Source organism: Ranitomeya variabilis, chromosome 5 (assembly GCF_051348905.1).
Source record: "Ranitomeya variabilis isolate aRanVar5 chromosome 5, aRanVar5.hap1, whole genome shotgun sequence".
NCBI classification, from domain to species: domain Eukaryota; kingdom Metazoa; phylum Chordata; class Amphibia; order Anura; family Dendrobatidae; genus Ranitomeya; species Ranitomeya variabilis.
Window position 1 is genome coordinate 436392664 of NC_135236.1, and position 23776 is coordinate 436416439.

General features: G+C 44.4%; 1 protein-coding gene across 1 annotated transcript; it reads right to left on the reverse strand.

Annotated features, from left to right (window-relative positions):
- Positions 1-799: 799 nt before the first annotated feature.
- E2F7 (E2F transcription factor 7) lies at positions 800-22113 on the reverse strand. The gene is made up of 13 exons (XM_077265341.1): positions 21860-22113; positions 21426-21506; positions 19017-19292; positions 18206-18365; positions 14819-15082; positions 14542-14700; positions 6940-7077; positions 6587-6766; positions 6336-6417; positions 4603-5008; positions 4306-4513; positions 3640-4052; positions 800-2380 (listed from the first exon to the last, which is right to left on the reverse strand). The coding sequence occupies exons 2-13, from the start codon at positions 21504-21506 to the stop codon at positions 2207-2209; spliced, it is 2541 nt and encodes an 846-aa protein (XP_077121456.1). The 5' UTR covers positions 21860-22113; the 3' UTR covers positions 800-2206.
- Between the last annotated feature and the right edge of the window lie 1663 nt (positions 22114-23776).

The window sequence follows — 23776 nt, forward strand, 5'->3', positions numbered from 1 at the left end:
TCACAGCCTATTAATAATCAGTCTGCAGTGGTCTGCTTATCCTTTGTTGGTTATTAAAAGTGTGTGTGTGTGTGTGTGTGTGTGTGTGTGTGTGTGTGTGTGTGTGTGTGTGTGTGTGTGTGTGTGTGTGTGTGTGTGTGTGTGTGTGTGTGTGTGCAGCTCATGTTTTTTTTGGGAGGGGGAGGTCCCTTTTTAGTAACCAGTAAAGGCTAAACAGACAGCTGTGAGCTGATATTAGTTTGGAAAGGGGCTAATATCCATGGAGCTTTCCAGTCTAATAATAAGACCAGCTCACAGCTGTCTGCTTTCCCTTAGCTTGTTATTAAAATTAAGAAGGACGCCACACCATTTTTTGCCCTTTATTCTATTTACTAAATACAAGTACAGAAAACTACACACAAAGCATGGATTTCGCTCACTGACATTTCTATCTATTCCGACGGGTTGTGAATTTACTGTACTTGGATGATGCCATGTTGTGTTTCCTTTGAGATGTTTGGGGTTAAAAAAAACAAACAAAACACACACCACGGACGGCAGATGCATAGCTCATGTGCCGTGCAATTTTTTTTCCTCGCACACATTGACTTGGTGAAACTCAGCCATTCTACACAAAATGCTGCGATTTTTTTTTCCCCCCCTCATCCAACTTGTAGCTGAGGAAAAAGTCACCGATGAACACTGCCTCATTGAATAACATTGGTGCAAGTGCAATGCAATTTGTTTTTGTCATTGAACTTGATGCATTTATAAGCAGATGTGAGCGAACCCATACTGTAATGCAACAGTAAAGCTGACACATTTTACATCCGTTATTTTATTGGTCATTTATAATTACATTTCATAAGTGATGCATAAAAACCATGTACAGAAGTTTAGAGCTATGAGGAACATAGCTTAAAGGGGCATAGAAGATTAAATTGAAAGGAGGATTGATAAAACTAGCAGTGCAATAAAAGTATCACACTAAGCAGCGCTGAATATGAAAAAACAAGAACCATCAAAGAAGTGGAAATAGCACCATGTGATTAATGTAAACTTGGTAAAATATTCAAGTATTGACAGTCCTGGTAACACTAAACATATGAAGGAGATGGTTTGGTGACAACCCAGCAATTCAGTCAGTGCAAATAAGCATCACCTTGAAGCGGACAGTGTGATTGCTATTATATAGTGTGCAAGCATATCCACCTTTTGTACATCGGTAACTAACATACATTAAGCTAGCTTTAGCATATGCTAAAGGGTGAAGAGTTTCCTTTAAAAAAGGAAGGGTAATCAAAATTTAGATTAAAATAGTCAAAGTGAATATATCCCTAGAAATACTATTCAAGGCAATAATAAATTGGTAATGACAATAACTACCATTGTAGTGTTAGCACCTATCAAACATAACTTATGTTCATACTATCCTGCTCAAGTTTTACTGGTCCCACAAAATGCTCCTTTTGACAGTAAAGAGACAAAATGGCTCTATACAAATGGAAAACAGTATTAAATTAGTCAAAAGGGTAGACCATCAGGTACCCATGTACTAATCTCATGACATACATCTATTTAATGAGCATTTACCACCAACATTGTAAGCTTACTTTTATAAAAGTAAAAAAAACAAAAACAACCAACACTAAGAAACACCCTCCATGTAAATATATAAAACAAGACATTTTATATACAGAGTCCCAATTCCATGGGGGGTGATGTAACAAGATTCACAGTGAAGTTGTGTGGTCATACGCCGAATACATTCGTTTGCCTTCAGATACTGAGGCTTTACCTATTCCTTTAGTATGCAAATAATCTTCAAGTAGTAATTCAAGGTTGTACAAGATCGTGTGTTCATGAACAGTACTTGGGGACAGGTTAAACCAGAATTCATTTAGTGTCTTGGGATTTCAGATTTTGGAATAAGCTCCCACTCACATTTGTAAGAAGCAGTATGGATGACAGCTGAACAAGGCAAAGCCTAAGTGCTAGGTTGGATTTGTTCATGGTTTATTCCACCAAAATGGTATGTTACAATTGATCAAGTAAAATCCTAGGCCATTAGGATTATGGTTTAGACTAAAAAGTCAGCATAGGCCATCTACAATTTAGGTAGATTTAGACATGTGACCTCCCCCAAGGGATTTTTTTTTGTTATCACATATATTTTATACATGGAATGTAGCCAAAAATAAGGAGCCAACCACAGTCATTCATAAAATTAGTCATCAGTCGTACTGCAGATGTCCAGTCTTCTCTGTGCAGTGCTGGAATGTCTAGCACGAGATATTTCATTTTTCCGGAGAGCTGGAGAAACTGCTAAATTGCCAGGAGTCTTAAAGAATGTGTCTTTGTGAACTGGACGAATGCTCTTTGGTGTTAATGGAGTAGGAGACTAGAAAAGAAGGAGAGAGAGAGAAAAAAGTAAGACTTTCTGTATCAAACCAAATAAAATCAAACTTCCAACTAGTGGAATGTAATCCAACCTGCTTAATACGAAGATAACAGCTCCAATAAGATGTCACAGATCCAAAGAGATGTAACCAGTGATATATCCATGTATTCGCTCACACTCCTCATATTTGTACAATTTATTTCTCTGTCACACAACATTTGTAATAGTTTACAGCAATCAGAATGGTTCGTTTCAGGTCATTACACTGGAAAAGCATATTGTCCAAAATGACTTCGGGTTATCTGATGGAGCACACTTCTGCGGAGGAGATCAGTGGTGCAAATGACACCACAGCTCCATATGCATGCATGACAGGTAGGTTTTCTCCATGTATCCAGCTCTAATGAACAGGTCTAGGCAGGTGCGTGGGATCAGAACGTCATTGACAACGCTCACCTCTGATGCCGAAGTAAGAAGCACCAGATACCCATTTGAAAGAGGTTATTACTAGTGATGAGCGAGCACTCGTAGCTCGGGTTTTCCCCGAGCATGCTTGGGTGGTCTCCGAGTATTTGTGAGTGCTCGGAGATTTAGTTTTCCTTGCCGCAGCTGCATGATTTGCGTCTACTAGACAGCTTGATTACATGTGGGGATTCCCTAGCAACCAGGCAACCCACATGTACTCAGGCTGGCTAGTAGCTGTAAATCATGCAGCTGCGTCAACAAAAACTAAATCTCCGGGCAGTCACAAATACTCGGAGACCACACGAGCGTGCTCGGGAAAACCCAAGCAACGAGTGTACTCGCTCATCACTAGATATTACAACTTTGAAGTCATTTAAAAGTGATTGTTCTGTGAGGCTGAATAGCTACATGCAGCCCCAACATGCCCTTTCTTCAATATTTTAGTGATATTTAGGAGCTTTCTCAGTCTGACATTTCCTGTAGCAGGAAATATTGGGTTAACTGTATAAAATAGCTTGGATCAAATTTTGTTGCCACAGCAGGTTCTTTTTTAGCCCCGGTTTTCACAAATCAGAGCAAAAAAAGCACTAAGTCAGCATTGTGGTGTGAATCTTCGTGGAGAATGCAATTAGTGAATGGAGCAGGCAGGTCCAGATGATGCCCTCAATGTTCCCCCTTGATATGGTAATAGGGAATGGGGCCTAAGCAAGGTTTTTTTTTTTTTTAAATTAACCCTCTATTACAAAAAAAAAAAAACCAGACAAAACATTTATCTGTGATATTTTGATTGTTACCTTCTGATTTTTAGCAGGAAGTGGGTGAATAGCACAAATAGAGGAGTCGGCTGTTGCAGGACTAGCAGTCTGTGGGTTTGCACTAGCTGGGGTACCATTTGGCTGCAGATCTGGAGTGGATGCAGGTACTGAGGAAGATACCATTGAAGGCATTCCGAACAGGATATGAGGTGGTGGTGTGTTCATGCCAGGTGGCAAGCTGAAATTCATGCTTCCAGTACCCAAAGCATGGTCACTGGAGGCAGCAGAAACAGAGCTGCTTACTGCAGGGGAGCAAATAAATGGAAAAGCAGCCAAGGCTGAAGATGGAACCATCACATAAGGTACATTAACATGTGATAAAGGACTTTGAGAAATACTCAGAGCTCCCGTGGCTTGACTGGCAGGCAAAAAGAAATTGAAGCCATTTAGTCCTGGAGGGAAAGAGAGAAGATAAAATACTCATTAAAACAAAATTACAAACCCACAGAAGAAATGACTACTACCAAGCCTTCAAAACAAGGCGATCAAATTCACTGAGCAGTGACGAAAATTAGGAACCCAAGTGGTCAATTCTTTAAAGTTTTCCTGTTTAACGGAAAACTAGTGAGAGTAATGAAGAGAGTTCAGTCTCTAGTAGGTGATGGGGTAAATCCCTGCAGAATGTCAGGATATGTCTCTACTCACCAGTGGAGGAGGGAACATATAGATATTGGGGAACTGTAGCTGATGAAACTCGCTCTTGTAATTCTTGCCGTTTGGGCACCATCGGCTCAGTGGTTTCTTCTTGGCAGACAGGTGGTGAGGGGACCAAGTGCAGCCTCTCTTCTTTACAAGGCTCTGGCGACTTTCGTGTTACACTTACAGAACACAAATTTCTCTCAGACAAACAAGCCTAAAGTTGAGAAAATAAATAAATTAGTTCAGTGATTAAGTCTCTTTGCATTGTTCAGTGGGTCATTTTCTAGACCAATTAAAATGTACCTTTGGCACCACCAAAGGAAGCGGAACGTCATCAGTACTGCCAATCCTCTGTCGCTTAGCTGGATGTTCACCATTTTGAATTGTCTTTTGATCTGAAGGAGAGGACCTGCCAGCTCTATGTAGTACATCTACAGATTTTTCTTTGTCAGGGTTTCCACACAGCATAATCGATAACATAGATGTTGATGGCACATACATGTAAGGTTGATTAGGCAAAAATCCATGTTTATTATATTCTACGTTCGAGGAAGCCGTAACTTTTAGCTTATTTGGAGATACAGATAGATTTTGGTGGTCAGAATCTTGGTTGCAATAATCTGGATCAACTGGGACAGGCACTACAACAGAAAAGGGTAGCTGTTCCACATTTCCAGGGACTGAATTATTTATTGTAGATTTGGAACACCTGAAATGTACAAAGACAAAGTTAGGGAAGGAATACTGTAGATATTTGCTGTGCAATGGTCACACTAAATCAGATTTTTGTTCCCCATTTTGCCTATGTGGAATGAGTGTTTTTTTTTCCTTATATATTGTTTAGCGGGGATACCATGGACGTTAGGATTTTATAAAATTCAGAGAATGGAATTAAATGGGTTAGACCTGTGAATGATGAGTGAAAAGGAGTCAGAAATCCAGGAATGTGGTCTGTCAATGCATTTTAAAGTGCCACACTTTCATCAGGACCAACTGCAGTATTTTGTCCTAATGAAATAAGGCACCCCAAACGCCTTGACAGAAACCACATTGCAGAATTTTAGACTCCTTTCCCATCATCATTCACAGGCAGCGCAGACAACATATTTCACTCCATTCTCTGAAGTTCTCCAAGCTGTGTGTCTGCAGAAACCTTAAGCCTTTTTTAGTGGTTGTGATCAGACAACCCTACCACGTGAGAACAATTACCTAGAATCTACCCATTTTCCCAGATAACAAGCGCAATAAGGTCTTCTCTTACCACCGTATGATTTTTATAAAAATAACCCATTTTAATCATCAGCATATTCAACAGAGTAATGCATCTCTAAATCCAAACTTTATAAGCTCAGCCTAAAGAAAACAACTAAAAAGACATGTTCTGTCAAGTGTCCCAACATGTCCCTCTAGCCAGCTTCACTCTTCTGACAATCATGTTCCGAGTATGGACTATGACAATAAGACCAGAGCTCAGCCTTAAAAGGCATATGGATGGCTGTTGAGTTCAGGGCAGGAGAACCACCACCAATCTGTACTTGTACTGATAAGCTCAGAAGTGTCAAAACGGTCTTCGTCTTAGCCAAACTGCTAATGCTATGTGAACAAGTCACCTAATAGATGTTGTGGCAAAGCAACTTCAGGAAGGAGATGGCCACAGCCATCCTAAAGCAGCTTCACTTGAGGTATTGCTGTCATTCTTGTGGCGACTCCGCAGCCAACATCTTTTTCTCCGTTTTCAAGTATACAGAGCAAGTGGCTTCATGGAAGCATGAACACGTCACTATTAAAAGCTTCATAATTTCTGAAGCCTTAAAAGAAGTGACATAAGAAGGAACAGGTGCACAGCAATGTTGTTCTGACATTGCTATGCATGTTAAAAAAAATTTTTCTTCAATTTACGGGGCACTTTTTCAGGTGGCGTCCTCCTCAAAAAAACAACGTGTACACACCCATACCTCTAAGGCCTGATTGCCATTTAGACATAGTGTGCAAACAATCTACAACAAGTCACATGCATTTGTTTATTCTTAACTCACTTGGAACCATCTTCAATCTTCTGCCTGCAAATAACTGCTAAATGTGACATCTTTGATGAATAGCCATCATGTTCCATCAGATCTTTGGGAAAAAAATAAAAATAAAATAAAAAACAAACTCACACAGAACACTACACACTCATGAAGGTAAATCTGTGCTGCAGTGCCAGTCAGATCAGATGGCTCATGCGAAACTAAAGTTTTCCACTTGCACATAAAGAGCAAAACATTAATATATAAATTCATATTACCTTCCTGTACTTTGCGTGGACTGCTTGGCTCAGAACAGACTTTCCTCTTCACAATATTTATGGACTGAATATGATTAAATGATGAGTGACGGAGCAATCTCTGCTGCTTGCTGTTCTCAGATGCAGCATCCCTTTTCAAACCTGGTGATGACGTGATGGCTGAGTCTTCCATCTTTTGGTCTGGAAAAGAAAATACAATTATCTTATTAATATTAAGGGCCTAAATCAATGCAATTTGTCAGAAATAAAAGTGATAATCTAAAAAACACAAGCACATAAAGCACAATTGTAAATGAATATTGTTATTGGTACATAACCAGTCTAAATTTATTATTTTAAGGAAATTAACTTACCACTTTCATTCTTGAAATCAACAGGTCCGATCCACTTGAATGCAGGTTTTCGCCCTCGTTCTTCAGTAACGTGGACCTTCTTGATGAGGCCAAGACTGGTCAGAACATTAGCGATGTCATACAGACGTCGCACCTTGGCTACATGAGAAAGATGTAGTTATGTGAGTGACGTAGCATACAACATTGAGGAATACTTGCAGAAAAGTTAAAGCTGGACATACACAAATCCCACTGACATCAGGCTTACCCCTCTCGTCAAATTAAACATGCATGTCCTGCTAAACGTGTATTTAGGCCTGAGTTGGAGTTAAATAGCTGTCAGCTGAAGGGGTTTTTGGCTGACAGCTATTGGATGTGTATGGCAAGGTGTCTAGACATACAGTGGGTACGGAAAGTATTCAGACCCCTTTATATTTGTCACTCTGTTTCATTGTAGCCATTTGGTAAATTCAAAAAAGTTCATTTGTTTTCTCAGTAATGTACACTCTGCATCCCATCTTGACTGAAAAAAAACAAAACAAATGTAGAAATTTTTGCAAAATTTATTACAAAACAAAAACCGAAATATCACATGTTACAAGTATTCAGACCCTTTGCTCAGTATTGAGTAGCACCCTTTTGAGCTAGTACAGCCATGACTCTTCTTGGGAATGATGCAACAAGTTTTTCACACCTGGATTTGGGGATCCTCTGCCATTCTTCCTTGCAGATCCTCTCCAGTTCCGTCAGGTTGGATGGTGAGCGATGGTGGACAGCCATTATCAGATCTCTCCAGAGATGCTCAATTGAGTTTAGGTCAGGGCTCTGGCTGGGCAAGTCAAGAATGGTCACAGAGTTGTTTTGAAGCCAGTCCTTTGTTATTTTAGCTGTGTGCTTAGGGTCATTGTTTTGTTGGAAGGTGAACCTTCGGCCAAGTCTGAGGTCCAGAGCACTCTGGAAGAGGTTTTCATCCGGGATATATCTGTATTTGGCCGCATTCAGGTTTCCTTCAATGGCAACCAGTCGTCCTGTCCCTGCAGCTAAAAAAAAAAAAAAAAAAAACCCCGATAGCATGATGCTGCCACCACCATGTTTCACTGTTGGGATTGTACTGGGCAGGTGATGAGCAGTGCCTGGTTTTCTCCACACATACCACTTAGAATTATTACCAAAAAGGTCCATCTCATCAGACCAGAGAATCTTATTTCTCAGTCTGGGAGTCCTTCATGTGTTTTTTTTTTTTTTTTAGCAAACTATGAGGGCTTTCATATGTCTTGCACTGAGGAGAGGCTTCCGTCGGGCCACTCTGCCATACAGGCCCGGACTGGTGGAGGGCTGCAGTGATAGCTGACTTTGTGGAACTTTCTCCCATCTCCCTACCGCATCTCTGGAGCTCAGACAGTAATCTTGGTGTTCTTTACCTCTCTCACTAAGGCTCTTCTCCCACAAAAGACTTCTGATGGTCCCAAACTTCTTCCATTTAAGGATTATGTGCTCTTAGGAACCTTGAGTACTGCAGAAAAATGATAATTACTTACCGGTAATTTGATTTTCCAGAACCATAACAGCACCGTACGTGAGAGATAGCATCCGCCCCCAGGAAGAGGAAACCTGCAGCAGAGAAAAGAATGGGGCGGCACCTCTCTCCTCAGTTTGTTTCAGAGTATGGAAGATGACCGCCTTGTTAGTACACACTCGTATATTACATTTATTTTTTAAATAAAAAAAAAAAAAATTATATATATATATATATATATATATATATATATATATATATATATATATATATATATATATACACACACACACACATACATACACACATACATACATACATACATACACACACACACACATCTATATATCTATCTATATCTATCTACTTACATTTAATAGTGGGGTTTTTTTTGTGAAATCAGACAACCATCACCAAGATAGGGCGGGAATTAATGCGGTGCTGTCATCTTTCTGGAAAATCAAATTACCGGTAAGTAATTATCATTTTTTCCCTTCACCATGACAGCACCGTACATGAGAGGAAGAAATAGAAGACTCCTAGGGTGGGACAACAGCAGATAGTATCTTTCTCCTGAAAGACAAGTTTGATAGACCTAAGTCTAGCCTATAATGTCGGAAGAAGGTGGAGGGTGCAGACCATACTGCCGCTCTACAAATCTGTTCCACCGAAGCGTTTGCCCTTTCCGCCCAGGATGTGGCCACAGCATGCATGGAGTGAGCCGTAACACCTTGTAAAGGGAATTTGGCCAGAAGAGCAATATGAAAGTGAAATAGCCGTACGCAACCACCGTGCAATAGTTGCCGTTGAGGCCTGTTTTCCCCTGCTTGTCCCCTGGAAGGCGACAAAAAGGGCTGATGACTGACGCCAAGATTTTGTGGCTTCTATGTATTGAAGCAGGCAGCGTCTGACATCGAGACAATGGAAGGTTTGCTCTCCCTGGGATTTTGGTTGAGGACAAAATTATTTCCTGGTCCCTATGAAATTTTGAGTTGACCTTTGGCAGGAAGGTGGGGTCGGTTTTAATAATCACTTTGTCATCCTGGAAGGTAGCGTAAGGGGGGGGTTCATCGAAATAGCTTGCAGCTCGCAGGTACGTCGGGCTGAAGTTAAGGCAACCAGGAGGACTGTTTTCAGGGTTAAGGATTTTATTGAAATGGAATCGAGAGGCTCAAAGGGGGAAACAGTTAGGGCATTTAAAACTAAATTTAGATCCCAGGGAGCCACCTTAGGTAATAATTTTGAGGGTCTGGATGTAAAGGAGGCTCGGATGAACCTATAGACCCAAGGGTGGTCAGCAAGTTTTTGATCAAACAGCGCACCCAGGGCGGAGACTTGCACCTTTAAGATGCTAGTAGATAGCCCCCTCTCTAACCCTTTTTGAAGAAATTCTAGAATCTTTTTTACCGGAATTTCTTGGCTTGTCTCGGACTATTGTCGCCCCGAGAATTCCAGGAATTTCTGCCAAATTTTTTGGTATTTCTCTGACGTGACCTTTTTCCTGATAGCGAGCAACGTGGTCACCAAAGGGTTCGAGAATCCTTTTGCTAATAGGAGCCCCCTTTCAAGTTCCAGGCGGTGAGATGTAGCCTGTGCACTTGGGGGTGTTGAACTGGTCTCTGGTGTAGGAGATCCGGGATATCTGGAAAGATCCACAGGTCCGAGATAGACACGCGTCTGAGCCACGTGAACCATGCCCTTTTTGGCCAAAAGGGAGCTATGAGGATTACTCGTGCCTTGTCCTCCCGAATTTTCTTGGACTGTCGGGATTAACGGTAATCGGGGGAAATGCGTATGCTAGATGAAAGTTCCATCGGTACAGAAACGCATCCACTCCCTCTGGGTGTTCTCTTGGGTTCAGAGAATAGAACTTCCTCACCTTCAGATTTTCTTTTGTGGCGAACAAGTCTATATCTGGAACGTCCCAGCTGGCACAGATTTTTCCAAATATTCCTTGGTTCAGGGACCATTCCCCTTGATGCAATATGTGACGGCTTAAGAAGTCGGCTACCTGATTCTCTGACCCTTTTAAGTATGTTCCTGTTAAGGAAAGAAGGTTGTTCTCGGCCCATATGAACTGTTCTTTGGACTGTGCCATAAGGAATGCTGACCTTGTGCCCCCTTGATTTATATAAGCTATCGTTGTGTTGTTGTCGGACAACACCACCACATGTCTTCCTCGTATCCTCTCTCCTATATGAAGAAGTGCTTGCCTCACCGCCAACAGTGCCTTTAGATTGGAAGATGCTGCTCTCATTGAGGCCCCCCATTGACCCTGTAGGACTTGATCCTCCAAGTGTGCTCCCCACCCCCATGGCCTCGCATCGGTAGTAAGGACTACTGGATTCTGTTCTGACCACGGCACTGCGTTGCTTAAATTTTCTGTTCTCAGCCACCATTCTAGAGAGTCCTGAACGCTTGGAGATAGAAGAATTTTCTGATTGAAATTGTATGGATTCTTCATTTGTTCGGTTAGTATCTGCCATTGTAATTCTCGTGTGTGGCTTGTGCCCACCGGGTCGCTGGAATTGTTGCCATTAGAACTCCTAAGAGCGACATTGCATTCCGTAGTGAAATGGCCTGTCGTAGCTGGAACAGTTGTACTTTCTGTTGAATAGTTTGAATTTTCCTCTGTGGGAGGACACACTCCTGTTTGACTGAATCCAATAGGATCCCGAGGAATTCTTAAGTTTGAGTTGGGATTAGTCTTGATTTCTTTAGCTTTATAATCCATCCTAATTTGGTCAGTACCTCCAGTACTCTTGTGATTGTTTTTTCGCAATTTTCTGTTTGCTATTACCAGAAAATCGTCCAAATAGGGTACCAGCATTATGTCTTCTTTCCTGATGAAGGACACTACTTCTGAAATGATTTTTGTGAATACACGGGGCGCTATAGCTACTCCGAAGTGAAGGCATTGATATTGTAGATGGGTGGGAGTTTTGGCAAGGTTTACCATTAATCTCAGGTATTGTTGGTGTTGGCCAGCAATTGGCACATGGTAATAAGCATCTGTTAGATCTATTACCGCCATGTAACAGTTTGGGTCGAGTACTTTTATTGCTTTTCTTAGAGTCTCCATTTTGAATCTCTCCACTTGAATATAATGGTTTAGAGCCTTCAAACTGAATATTGCCCTCAGTGAGCCATCTGGTTTTGGCGTTAGGAACAAGGTGCTGTAGAACCCTTTCCCTATCTCCTGATGGGACACCCTTATTAGCACTTCTTTTTGCATGAGGAGATGAACCTCTCTCTAGTGTGGCCTGATTTTTTTATTATGCGATTTGGCGGGAGGCTGGAGAACTTGAATCTTAGACCTTCTGACAATAAGCTGGTTACCCATTGCGAAGCTGGTAGCGCTGCCCGGTGGTGGACAAACAGTCTTCCCCCACTGGGATTTTGGCGTTTGGGATCAGACTTGGGGGGGGGGGGGGGGGCGCTTATTGAAAAGGAATCCCCTTTCCTGTCTTTCCAGGGTCTGCCCCGAACAGACCTGTCGTCCGACCGGCCGCGGCCCCCTCTATATCCGGATCCACGAAAGGACGAACGAGAAGTCTCCCATCGGCGCCTAGGAAAGGAAGGAGGTGGAAAACGCTTTTTCTTGTCCGATGCTTTCTCAAGGATCTCATATAGGGCCTTACCAAAAAGATATTGCCCTTCACAGGGTATCCCAGAGAGTTTGACCTCCGATTGCAAGTCAGCCGTCCAATTTTTCAGCCACAATGCTCTACGTCCTGAGTCGGATAAAGCACGTGCGGCACCTCTGACAGAATCAATTGAAGCATCTGCTAGGAATCTTGCGGCGCCCTGTAGAGAGGGTAATGCTTCAAGTAGTCTCTCTCGTGGGCATTTGTTTTTGATCTGGTCACTTAGTTCCTCTAGCCACTTGACCATAGCACGTGCTGTGCAAGTGGCGGCAACCCTGGGTTTAAACAACCGTGTCGCTGCCTCCCAAGCCGATTTTAGAAAGGCATCTGCTTTCTTGTCAAGGGGGGTCTTTTAGGGCTCCCATGTCCTCAAATGGTAATGCTACTCCTTTAGAGGTGCTAGCAATGGCTGCATCTAACTTAGGTGCCTTTTCCCACTTTTCACAGACCTCTTCATCAAAGAGGTACTTGCGCTTCAATGCCTGAGGGATAGATATCTTTTTATTGGGTTTTTTCCACTCTTTTAATTAAATTCACGATATTATCATGGAAGGGAAAAAACTTACGCTTTTTCCCCTCCAAGTTGCTGAACATGGTGTCCTGAATTGATCGCGGCTCCCTAGGGGTTTCTACCCCCATAGTCGCTCTAACAAGTTTGAGCAGTTTCCCGATATCTTCTGATTGAAAATAAGGGTGGCCATACTCCTCATCCGAGGAGTCCAAGTCTGAGGCATTAGAGGGGGTTAATTCTCCCGGTTCATCCCCTGAATCTACGTCTGACCCTTGTTCACTTGTTGGGGGAGGCGGGGTTCCCTTTGCTGTATGATGTTTTAACTGCTCCTTAACAGTTGATTTGACTTCCTCTTGTATAAATGCTTTAATATTTCGCAATAGGGAAGAAGACTCTTCTGCTACCGTTTTGTCAATGCAAGGCTGGCAGGTTTTCTTGCTGTATAGTCTAGGGAGTGTTTCTTTGCATAGTGCACAGACCCTATTCTTCTGTTTGGAGGTGGCTTTCTTTCCCTAAAAGACACATAGTGTACAGGGCATCAGCATATGTGGTTCGCCTTACAAAGGCACTCACCTCTCCAGGACCCAGGGTACCCCGGTAGCTTGTGCCTCTTCACTCATTTTGGGCGCAGGTACAGTCGGAGTGTCCGGATCTGTCGCTGGTTCGGTCATTTTAGCAGGCAGTCAGCATGCTGTAAAGAACCAGCGTTCCTCTGGGCTGCTTCTATTATATAGCAGGAGCGGCGTGCGCGCCTCTGGAACAACTTCCGCCCGGAAGTGTCCAGCATACCGGCTCCCTCGGCGTGTGTCGTCACTCCCGTGCGACCGGAAGTCGTCACCTTACACTTCGGCGCCAGCGTCAGTGAAGGACAAGCCCCTTATCCCTGGACCAGCCTCCTGCCCAGAGCGGACACCGGGGAATGAGGCGCGGCACGCAGCAGCCCTTCACCCAGCCAGCACCGTACGAGATGCCGCCGAGTACGGCTGCCCCCACCGTGGACCTCAGCCTCTGGACTGGCAATCATCAGAGGGAGATCCCTCCGGAGGTAGGAGCTCTGCCGCAGGCATCCACCTGCAGGAACAGGAAAACAAAACTGAGGAGGGAGGTGATGCCCCATTCTTTTATCTCTGCTGCAGGTTTCCTGTTCCTGGGGTGGATGCCATCTCTCAAGTACGGTGCTGTCATGGTGAAGGGAAAATTCTTTTGCAACCATGGCCAGATCTGTGCCTTGCCACAATTCTGTCTATGAGCACCTTTGCCAGTTCCTTTGACCTCATGATTCTCATTTGGTCTGACATGCACTGTGAGCTGTGAGGTCTTATATAGACAGGTGTGTACCTTTCAAAATCAAGTCCTATCAAGTTTAGTTAAACACAGCTGGCCTCCAATGAAGGAGTAGAACTATCTCAAGGAGGATCACAAGGAAATGGACAGCACGTGACTTAAATAGGAGTGTCTGAGCAAAAGGTCTGTATACTTATGACCATGTAATATTTCAGTTTTTCTTTGTTAATAAGTTTGAAAAAATGTCTGCATTTTTTTTTTTTTTTTCCCCTCAGTCAAGATGGGGTGCAGACTGTACATTAATGAGAAAAAAAATGAACTTTTTTGAATTTACCAAATGGCTGCAATGAAAGAAAGAGTGAAAAATGTAAAGGGGTCTGAATACTTTCCGTACCCACTGTATTATGGTAATGTTACAGTTTCTGAATTGTATAGAAGTCTCAGGTTCACCATAACCTTTCTGCATGAAATTAAATATCGCTACCACAGATATGATTATATGATTAATTCCAGTTCACACGGCTATTATGGCGGCATTTTATCTTCTCTACTAATCATCATATAACCATATGGTGATATTAGTTCAAATCCGGAAAACTAAGGGAGGCCTGGCGTCTATATTGGGAACATATTACAAGGATGTTGGTACATGCATGAATACTTACTTTTAAACTTGCTGTGATCAGAAAGATCTTGGCTCTCTTCAATCAGGATTTTGGCAGCTATCTCCAGAGTGATTATTTTGGTTGTGGAAACGAGGAACAGCATCACAAATTTCTGGCTCATGATTCTCAGCGATTTGTCCTTGCGGCTGCTTGCTGAAGCTAAGACAAGACAATAAGTTGAATTTATACATTGCCAACACAAAGGTGTTTTATTTTCACAAAAGCAAATCTATTGAAAAACAACATGTCTTAGGAACCTCTATCATTTCATTCTTACATGATGTGCAGTCCTGTTCTATCAATAGGAGAGGCTGGTTGATGATGGAATGGTCTTTTCTCTGCTCCATACCAAAGTCTTTATGCTGAAAGTAAGCAATCTGTGCACTGTATCTTTGTCTCTCTCCTTCCTGCAGCAGGTTTTTTAAAGTTTCATTTAGGCTGTGCTGGCCATGCCAGCAGTATTGATTCTTTGCCACACGACTCACTAAATGTAGGGACTCCAGAACATTCACAATGTCGTAGATACGTCTACGCTCCACCCCTGTTTGACAAAATAAGAAGTCTATTGTGAAAAAAAAAATCTAAATTACACATACAAATAGAAGATGATATCTAAATGTCTACTTTACGCAAGCCAACCATACACATTAAACTAATGTAGCCCAAACCTGCCAATAGCGACAGGTTAGGCGAACAGTCCAATGTATATGGGGGCCCTGGAAAACTGATAGTTGAGAAAGATGTGAATCAGGTACTTCTCCCAAAATTAGAATATCATCAAAAGTTAATTTATTTCAGTTCTTCAATACAAAATTTCAGTTCTTCAATACAAAAAGTGAAACTCGTTATATAGAGTCATTACAAACAGAGTGATCTATTTCAAGTGTTTATTCCTGTTAATGTTGATGATTATGGCTTACAGCCAATGAAAACCCAAGTCATTATCTCAGTAAATTAGAATACTTTATAACACCAGCTTGAGAAATTATTTTAAAATCTGAATTGTTTGCCTACTGAAATGTATGTTCAGTAAATGCACTCAATACTTGGTTGGGGCTCCTTTTGCATCATTACTACATCAATGCGGCGTGGCATGGAGACGATCAGTCTGTGGCATTGCTGAGGTGTTATGGAAGCTCAGGTTGCTTTGCTAGCAGCCTTCAGCTCATCTGCATTGTTGTCTGGTGTCTCATCTTCCTCTTGACAGTACCCCATAGATTCTCTTTGGTGTTAGGCGAGTTTGCTGGCCAATCAAGCACAGTGATACTGTTGTTTTTAAACCAGGTATTGGTACTTTTGGTAGTGTGGACAGGTGCCAAGTCCTGCTGGAGAATTTAATTTCCATCTCCAAAAAGCTTGTCGCCAGAGGGAAGCATGAAGTGCTCTAAAATGTCCTGTTGTTGTGTGCTTCTCCACTGTTCCTCCAGACTCTGGGTCCTTGATTTCCAAATGAAATGCAAAATTTACTTTCATCTGAAAACATCTTGGACCACTGAGCAACAGTCCAGTTTTTTCTCCCTTTTCCCAGGTAAGATGCTTCTGGCATTGTCTATTGGTCATGAGTGGCTTGACACAAGGAATATGACACTTGTAGCCCATGTCCTGGATACGTCTGTGTGTGGTGGCTGTTGAAGCAATGATTCCAGCAGCAGTCCACTCCTTGTGACTCTCCCCCAAATTTTTGAATGGCCTCTTCTTAACCCCTTTCTGCCAGCTGACGGAATAGTACGTCAGCTGGCAGATCCCCTGCTTTGAGGTGGGCTCCAGCGGTGAGCCCACCTCAAAGCCGTGACATGTCAGCTGTTTTGTACAGCTGACATGTGCGCGCAATGAGCGCGAGCGGAATTGCGATCCGCCCGCGCCCATTAACTAGTTAAATGCCGCCGTCAAGCGCTGACAGCGGCATTTAACTAGCGCTCCCGGCCACGCGACCGGAAGTGCCCGCACCGCTGACCCCCGTCACATGATCGGGGGTCAGCGGTGCATTGCCATAACAACCAGAGGTCTCCTTAAGACCTCTATGGTTGTTGATGGCCGATTGCTTTGAGCGCTACCCTGTGGTCGGCGTTTAAAGTACACCTGCATTTCTGTTACATAGAGGTGATCTGTACTTCATCTCTATGTAGCAGAGCCGATCGAGTTGTGCATGCTTCTCAATAGGAGGCTATTGAAGCATGCCAAAATTTAAAAAAAAAAAAAAAAAAAAAGTGTTTATATATATATATAAAAATATATAAAAGTTCAAATCACCCCCCTTTCGCCCCAATCAAAATAAAACAATTAAAAAAAAAATAAAATCAAACCTACACATATTTGGTATCGCCGCGTTCAGAATCGCCCGATCAATAAAAAAAACAAACAAAGGATTAACCTGACCGCTAAATGGCGTAGCGAGAAAAAAAAAATCAAAACGCCAAAATTACGTTTTTTGGGGGTCGCCGCGACATTGCATTAAAATGCAATAACGGGCGATCAAAAGAACATATCTGCTCCGAAATGGTATCATTAAAAACTCCAGCTTGGCACGCAAAAAATAAGCCCTCACCTGACCCCAGATCATGAAAATTGTAGACGCTACGGGTATCGGAAAATCGCGCAATTTTTTTTTTTAGCAAACTTTGGAATTTTTTTTCACCACTTACATAAAAAATAACCTAGACATGTTAGGTATCTATGAACTCATAATGACCTGGAGAATCATAATGGCAGGTTGGTTTTAGCATTTGGTGAACCTAGCAAAAAAGCCAAACAAAAAACAAGTGTGAGATTGCACTTTTTTTCCAATTTCATCACACTTGGAATTTTTTTCCCGTTTTCTGTTACACGGCATGGTAAAACCAATGGTATTGTTCAAAAGTACATCTCGTCCCGCAAAAAATAAGCCCTCACATGGCCATATTGACGGAAAAATAAAAAAAGTTATGGCTCTGGGAAGGAGGGGAGCGAAAAACGAAAACCGCTCCGGGGGTGAAGGGGTTAACAATCCTTTCAAGGCTGCGGTTATCCCGGTTGCTTGTGCACCTTTTTCTACCACACTTTTCCTTCCACTCAACTTTCCAATGATATGCTTGGATATAGCACTCTGAACAGCCAGCTTCTTTAGCAATAACCTTTTGTGGCTTACCCTCCTTGTAGAGTGTGTCAATGACTGCCTTCTGGACACCTGTCAAGTCAGCAGTCTTCCCCATGATTGTGGAACCTACTAAAACTAACTAAGGGACCTTTTTAATCGCTTAGAAAGCCTTTGCAGGTGTTTTTTGTTAGCAAATTAGAATAATTGAGATAATGACTTTTGGGTTTTCATTGGCTGTAAGCCATAATCATCAACATTAACAGAAATAAATACTTGAAATAGATCACTCTGTAATGACTATATAACATATGAGTTTCACTTTTTGTATTGAAGAACTGAAATAAATTAACTTTTGATGATATTCTAATTTAGTGAGAAGCACCTGTATGTCTGATTTTGGACTGCTGTTGGCATTGCTCTCATAAAGCAACATGTTTGGAAAGAGCTCTTGTAGAGAACATAGGAGCGTTCGGCCAAAAAAGCATTCCTATGTATGGGAGGAGTCGGTCAAGACGGCTGTCAGCCAAACGATCGGTTGTACAATTATTCAGCTCACAGTCATCTAATGTGTATGGTGGCCTTAATCCTTACCCAGACTTGAAGCAGCCTCATCCAAGGAAATTGTTGTTTTTTCAGTAGATAAAGGATAGCTAGGATATCGGGCTAAAAACTTTTGACATAGAAGACCCAAACTTTTTTGCTTTCTGCTTGGTCTCTTTTCCAAGTCATCCAGATCATCTACATTTTCAAACTGGAAAATAAAAATAAAAATCAAAGCCATTTACTTTTGGTATTAGAGATGTGATCAAGCGTTTATGTTGCACTGTGGTGAGGACTGCTGCTGGATATGCATAGTAAAATATTTCAGCACAGTTCAAGGAATTCATACACCAGTGTAGTATGCCAAAAATGCACTGTAGTAGGCTCCTACAAAGACAAGTAAAATCAGATTCAAATGTAAGAAGCTCTGAGCGCTGGCAGATCTGGCACCAGTAGACAAGACCAGGCAAACTTTGCCATCACCATGGGTGTCAAAGAGAAGTCAGTTTGCATATAAGCAAGTGTCACCATAGACACTTTGCTGGTATCTAGGTGCGTTTTGTCAGGAGGTGCTACAGCCAGACAATAGATCCACTTGCCAACATCCCCAGTGCTGTTGTCACCAAGAAGAAGAGTCACTGATCAACTGCCTCCTCGTCTAGTATTGGCACCTTAGGTAAATGCCTCTGCGCCTGTAATGGACGCACTCTGGTTAGAGCACATTTTAGCTTTTCTCCCTGCCCCTAAGCTATACATGAACGTGAAGAGGTACATACAGTATAACATAGGGGAATTCTAATGGAGGGGCTCTCTAACCACCAGCCACAATAGACTCGTCATGCAGGCTACTTCTCCCTCATACCTGTTGAGCATCAAGTCCGGATTCATCTTGCTCGTTGTTTTCAATAGGCCGGAATAGCTCTTTCTTCTTCTCTCTGTCCCGGATTTCTGGGCTAGCAACGCTACTAAGCATCTTCAGATTGGCAGTGGGGGTCCATGGATCAGCAGGAGGTCTATCAACTTTTACAGGGGTAATTGGAATTTTTTCAGGGGTGAGGCCTTTTTGTTTTGATAAATCAATAGGCTCCCATTTTATTGGCACCTTTGGGCTTATCCTGAATCGATCACACATATTCTCCTTTAGGGGAAAAAAAAAAAAAAAGAATTGTTGCACATTTTTTTTTTCTTTACACGTGAATGTGTTTTAGTGTTAATGGGTAGTGATGAGCGATACTTGTTACTCGAGCACGCTCGGGGGTCCTCCGAGTATTTTTTAGTGCTTGGAGTTTTCGTTTTTATTGCCGCAGCTGAATGATTTACATCTGTTAGCCAGCATAAGTACATGTGGGGGTTCCCTAGCAACCAGGCAACCCCCACATGTACTTATGCTGGCTAGCAGCCATAAATCATTCAGCTGCGGCAAGAAAAACTAAATCTCCGAGTGCTAAAAAATACTCGGAGGACACCCGAGCGTGCTCGAGAAATCTCAAGTAACGAGTATATTCGCTCATCACTATTAATGGGATTATCCAGGGCTATTTTTTTACTGTGAGTCTAAAAAGTAACACGCAGGTAGTTGCTAACTGCCTATTCTACCCGGCACTGGCGCAGAGCGATCACCAACCGCTCCTGCCTGCGATTCAACTGCTCAACGTTAAGTAGGAGTGGTCTGTGATGGCAAAGATCAGCACCGGGCACAGCAGGCAGGCAACAACTATGTGACTGTTTTTGTTTCTATGGGCCTAAACACTAAGCCCTGGATAAGCCCTAGAAGATCAGTTCTGTTCATTAGTTTGGTGAATCATACATGAGACATATATTTAACAATGATGACTCAGCTATAGCCTGTGTTATCAGCTATTTCCAGGAGACAACGAAATAGGTCAATGGAAAGGCGTTGTCTGGGACACCTATTCTTTCCACAGGATAGGTCATCAATATGAGATTGGTGGGTGTGACACCTGGTACCACCACCGAACAGTCAATATTTACTCTGGATGCGACCGGCTCTAAGCAATATACAGTGAAATACAACATTTGTTTACTGGCTAGAGCTGGGCAAAAAACATAACAGAACGCTGATCCAGCGTTGATGTTGGTAGTCTGTGGCGACTGTACCAGAGCTGTAAACCACCGGATGCCCGCGGTATACCCTGTGCTGATTTTCATTATTAATCCCACGACAACTCTCCTGACATTGAGGGTGCCATCAGAAGAGGTGACAGGGTGCTGGAGGCAGCAGAAGGTCCAAATTGCCCTGGTGGTCACGGACTAACAATGTTTCTGTGGGAGCAGCGTTCTTGTGAATCTATTTGCTTAGCTCTATTTGTGGCTGCTGCCGATTACGGCAATATAACGGCAGTGACTAAAGTGAAGCTGTCAGCAGATTCGTGCTGCCCACCCACGAGCAGTATGAATCAGACTTGACATTCGTGAAAACCCCACCTGGGAACGAGGTAGACCATCACAGGGTACGTCTCCACCAGTCTCTCCCCACCCAAACACACACACTGCAAGACAGGCTGGGAGAAGCCTCCAGGAACCGGCCTCTTGGACTACTCCTACTAGCCCCTCAGCTCTGGCTGGCGTTTTCAGGTAGGATTTATCAGAAATGCTGCAGCAATAATGGAGCTGCTCTCCGATTCCCGGCGCCTGTTGATTGAGCAGTATGAATTAGCTGCCAGGCTCTCTATATACAATGTGGTGTTCTACGTCCACCAGCTGCCAGAATGGGCGTGTGAGGATGCTGGACTCCATCAGTGTTCATTCCAGACAACCCCTATAATAACCACATGACCCAGAAATACATTATCACTTTATGGCAGCCATACATTTGTTACACGCTTATATATCACCATCAATTCCACAGCATTCAGACATCAGTGCTGTCCCCATTGGGCCTCATAATGTGGATTCCCTATCACTATGTCTGGAGTGTGGGGGGAACCGGAGGGAACTCGCGCAAACTCCTTCCAGATGTGGTGCTTGGTGGGATTTGTACCCAGTGCTGACCATGACTAATCCAGAACAATCCCCTTCTCCAAGAATTCTAGTAGTTATTTGGGGGTTTATAAGATAAGCGGTACTAGATCTGATGGGCATGGCGAGAGTGGCCCCGGTGCGGTCATGTGTGTAGCATCAGTAGGAAGGATTTACCACACATGGGTAAACAGCAGGTCTACGTGCTGTCACCCATCCTGCTGGGCACACGGCGAGGAGGACACGGGAGGAGGACACGGCGAGGAGGACACAGGTGGCACTGGGCTCTTACCTTCTGGGCGCTCCGCGCATCCTTCTCGCTCTTCTTGGCGCTGATCAGGTCTCGCAGTGACAGGCAGCCTGTGGTCTCCATCTGTGGGGAGGAAGCACATGTGGCACATTGGTGGTGGCAGCCCACTCAGCAGGACACGGTGGGCGCCCGATCGCTGGGAATTTTGGCGCTAAGGAAATGGCCAAGTCCCGGGAAGGCGAGTTAGGGAGTGTAACCTGATACCCCGGGGAGCCAGCACATCGTGCGAGCAGGGTTAACCCCCTCCGGGCCGCGCACAGGGAGGCGCCTGCTGCCCCGCCAATGGAGGGAAAACCGAGGCCGGCGCGGAAGCGGTTAACAGGACTCCGCAACAAGTGCGAGGACGAAATCCCGACCCCGCTCCTACTTCTTAGCACATCCATGGGCACAGCGGCAGAGGCTGATGAGTGACTCACCGCGTCCACGTTATATCACGCAGGATAAGGAGTGGAGGCACTGGAGACTCCGGGGGGCACGGCAGGCTCCGGGGGGCACGGCGCTCGCGATCTGCTACAAGCCACCCGGTCGTGCTCGGCGGGACTGCAGTGACATCACCCGCTGCCGGCACTGAGCGCACTCGCTGTGTATTGGAACGTTCTCACTTCTCTATACATCCCGCTGCAACTTCTATTCTGGCGCCCCGAGACGTGACATTTCCAATCAGCCAATCGGCGGCGCCCGTAGTCACGTGTGAGCCAGTAGCGCCCAGCTGTGGCCCCGCCCACTGCCCCTCCCCCGGCAGCCCTGCAGAGTAAAGTTAGCGCGCTGCGCTGCCTCACTCCCGCCTTCCGTCACCTGGGAGCGGGCGCAGTGCTGGACTGACGCGCCGTGCTTTGTTATTCATTATTGGAGGGGGGATGTTTACTGAGAGACCCCGCCAAAGTGGGCTACTTAATTACACGCCTGGCTAATCCTGCCGGCCAGGTAATGGCTGTGGGCTCTGAGCCAGTGATGCCTGCGCTGGTGTGTTACATGTCTGAGAGGACTGCAGCGCTGGGATGGGCATGTGTGGCAGCATTTGTCTCCAGGGCCACTAGCGAACCATTGCCACAGCTGGCTCCCTACAGTAAGGTCGGGGCTCACACTTCTACCATGTTCACCTGTAGTCTGTGTTTGCTCGTGTTTTTCATGTGGAAAAGATTACAGCAGTTTACAGTCCGCAAAATAAATGGGACTGCTAAACCCAGTTCACATGGTGCCTTTTATTTTTAACCTGCAGCATGGCAAGTTTATTTTTCACCATTCAGTTGACTGTGAATAATGAGCGTACTACAGGCTGTTTATTTTCCTGCCAATACTGATTTTCAAGCGATTAAAGGAAAAAAAAGCTGCAAAGAAGGCACCATGGCTGGGTGTCCATTAGCCAGGCCTCGGTCCCGCTGGCTGGGTGTCCATTAGCCAGGCCTCGGTCCCGCTGGCTGGGTGTCCATTAGCCAGGCCTCGGTCCCGCTGGCTGGGTGTCCATTAGCCAGGCCTCGGTCCCGTTGGCTGGGTGTCCATTAGCCAGGCCTCGGTCCCGTTGGCTGGGTGTCCATTAGCCAGGCCTCGGTCCCGTTGGCTGGGTGTCCATTAGCCAGGCCTCGGTCCCGTTGGCTGGGTGTCCATTAGCCAGGCCTCGGTCCCGTTGGCTGGGTGTCCATTAGCCAGGCCTCGGTCCCGCTGGCTGGGTGTCATTAGCCAGGCCTCGGTCCCGTTGGCTGGGTGTCCATTAGCCAGGCCTCGGTCCCGCTGGCTGGGTGTCCATTAGCCAGGCCTCGGTCCCGCTGGCTGGGTGTCTATTAGCCAGGCCTCGGTCCCGCTGGCTGGGTGTCCATTAGCCAGGCCTCGGTCCCGCTGGCTGGGTGTCTATTAGCCAGGCCTCGGTCCCGCTGGCTGGGTGTCCATTAGCCAGGCCTCGGTCCCGCTGGCTGGGTGTCTATTAGCCAGGCCTTGGTCCCCAGTCCCGTTGGCTGGGTGTCCATTAGCCAGGCCTCGATCCCGCTTGGCCCTTATTCATATTTGACATATGGTAAGGTTTTAATATTAGAAGTTAGGACCATCCCGAATAGGACATCATCATTTGGTGGGATGGCTTTTAAGTGTTACTTAATTGTTACATTGATGCACTTGTAGTGGCCGCTGTGGGGTTCTACACATCTGTCTCCTATACATTTCAGTGGGAGGCGGATGTGCAGTAACATGCCCTGGCCATTAAAGTAGGCGGCCAAGTTCTGCAAGTACTTCCAGCCACCGATTACAGCTGATGAGGGCAGGAACCCGGTCTGTCAGTGGCAGGAACCCGGTCTGTCAGTAACAGGCACTGATGCCCTCTCCTAAGAATTGGGGCATCTATG

Bases quoted from the DNA above. Each gene is read 5' to 3' on its own strand.
- E2F7 (XM_077265341.1), bottom strand. From the start codon at position 21,506: ATGGAGACCACAGGCTGCCTGTCACTGCGAGACCTGATCAGCGCCAAG. The intron at 6,418-6,586 runs GTAATATGAATT...TTTTTCCCAAAG, and splicing joins TCCACGCAAAGTACAGGAAG to ATCTGATGGAACATGATGGC. The intron at 4,053-4,305 runs GTGAGTAGAGAC...CTTTCCCTCCAG, and splicing joins ATATGTTCCCTCCTCCACTG to GACTAAATGGCTTCAATTTC.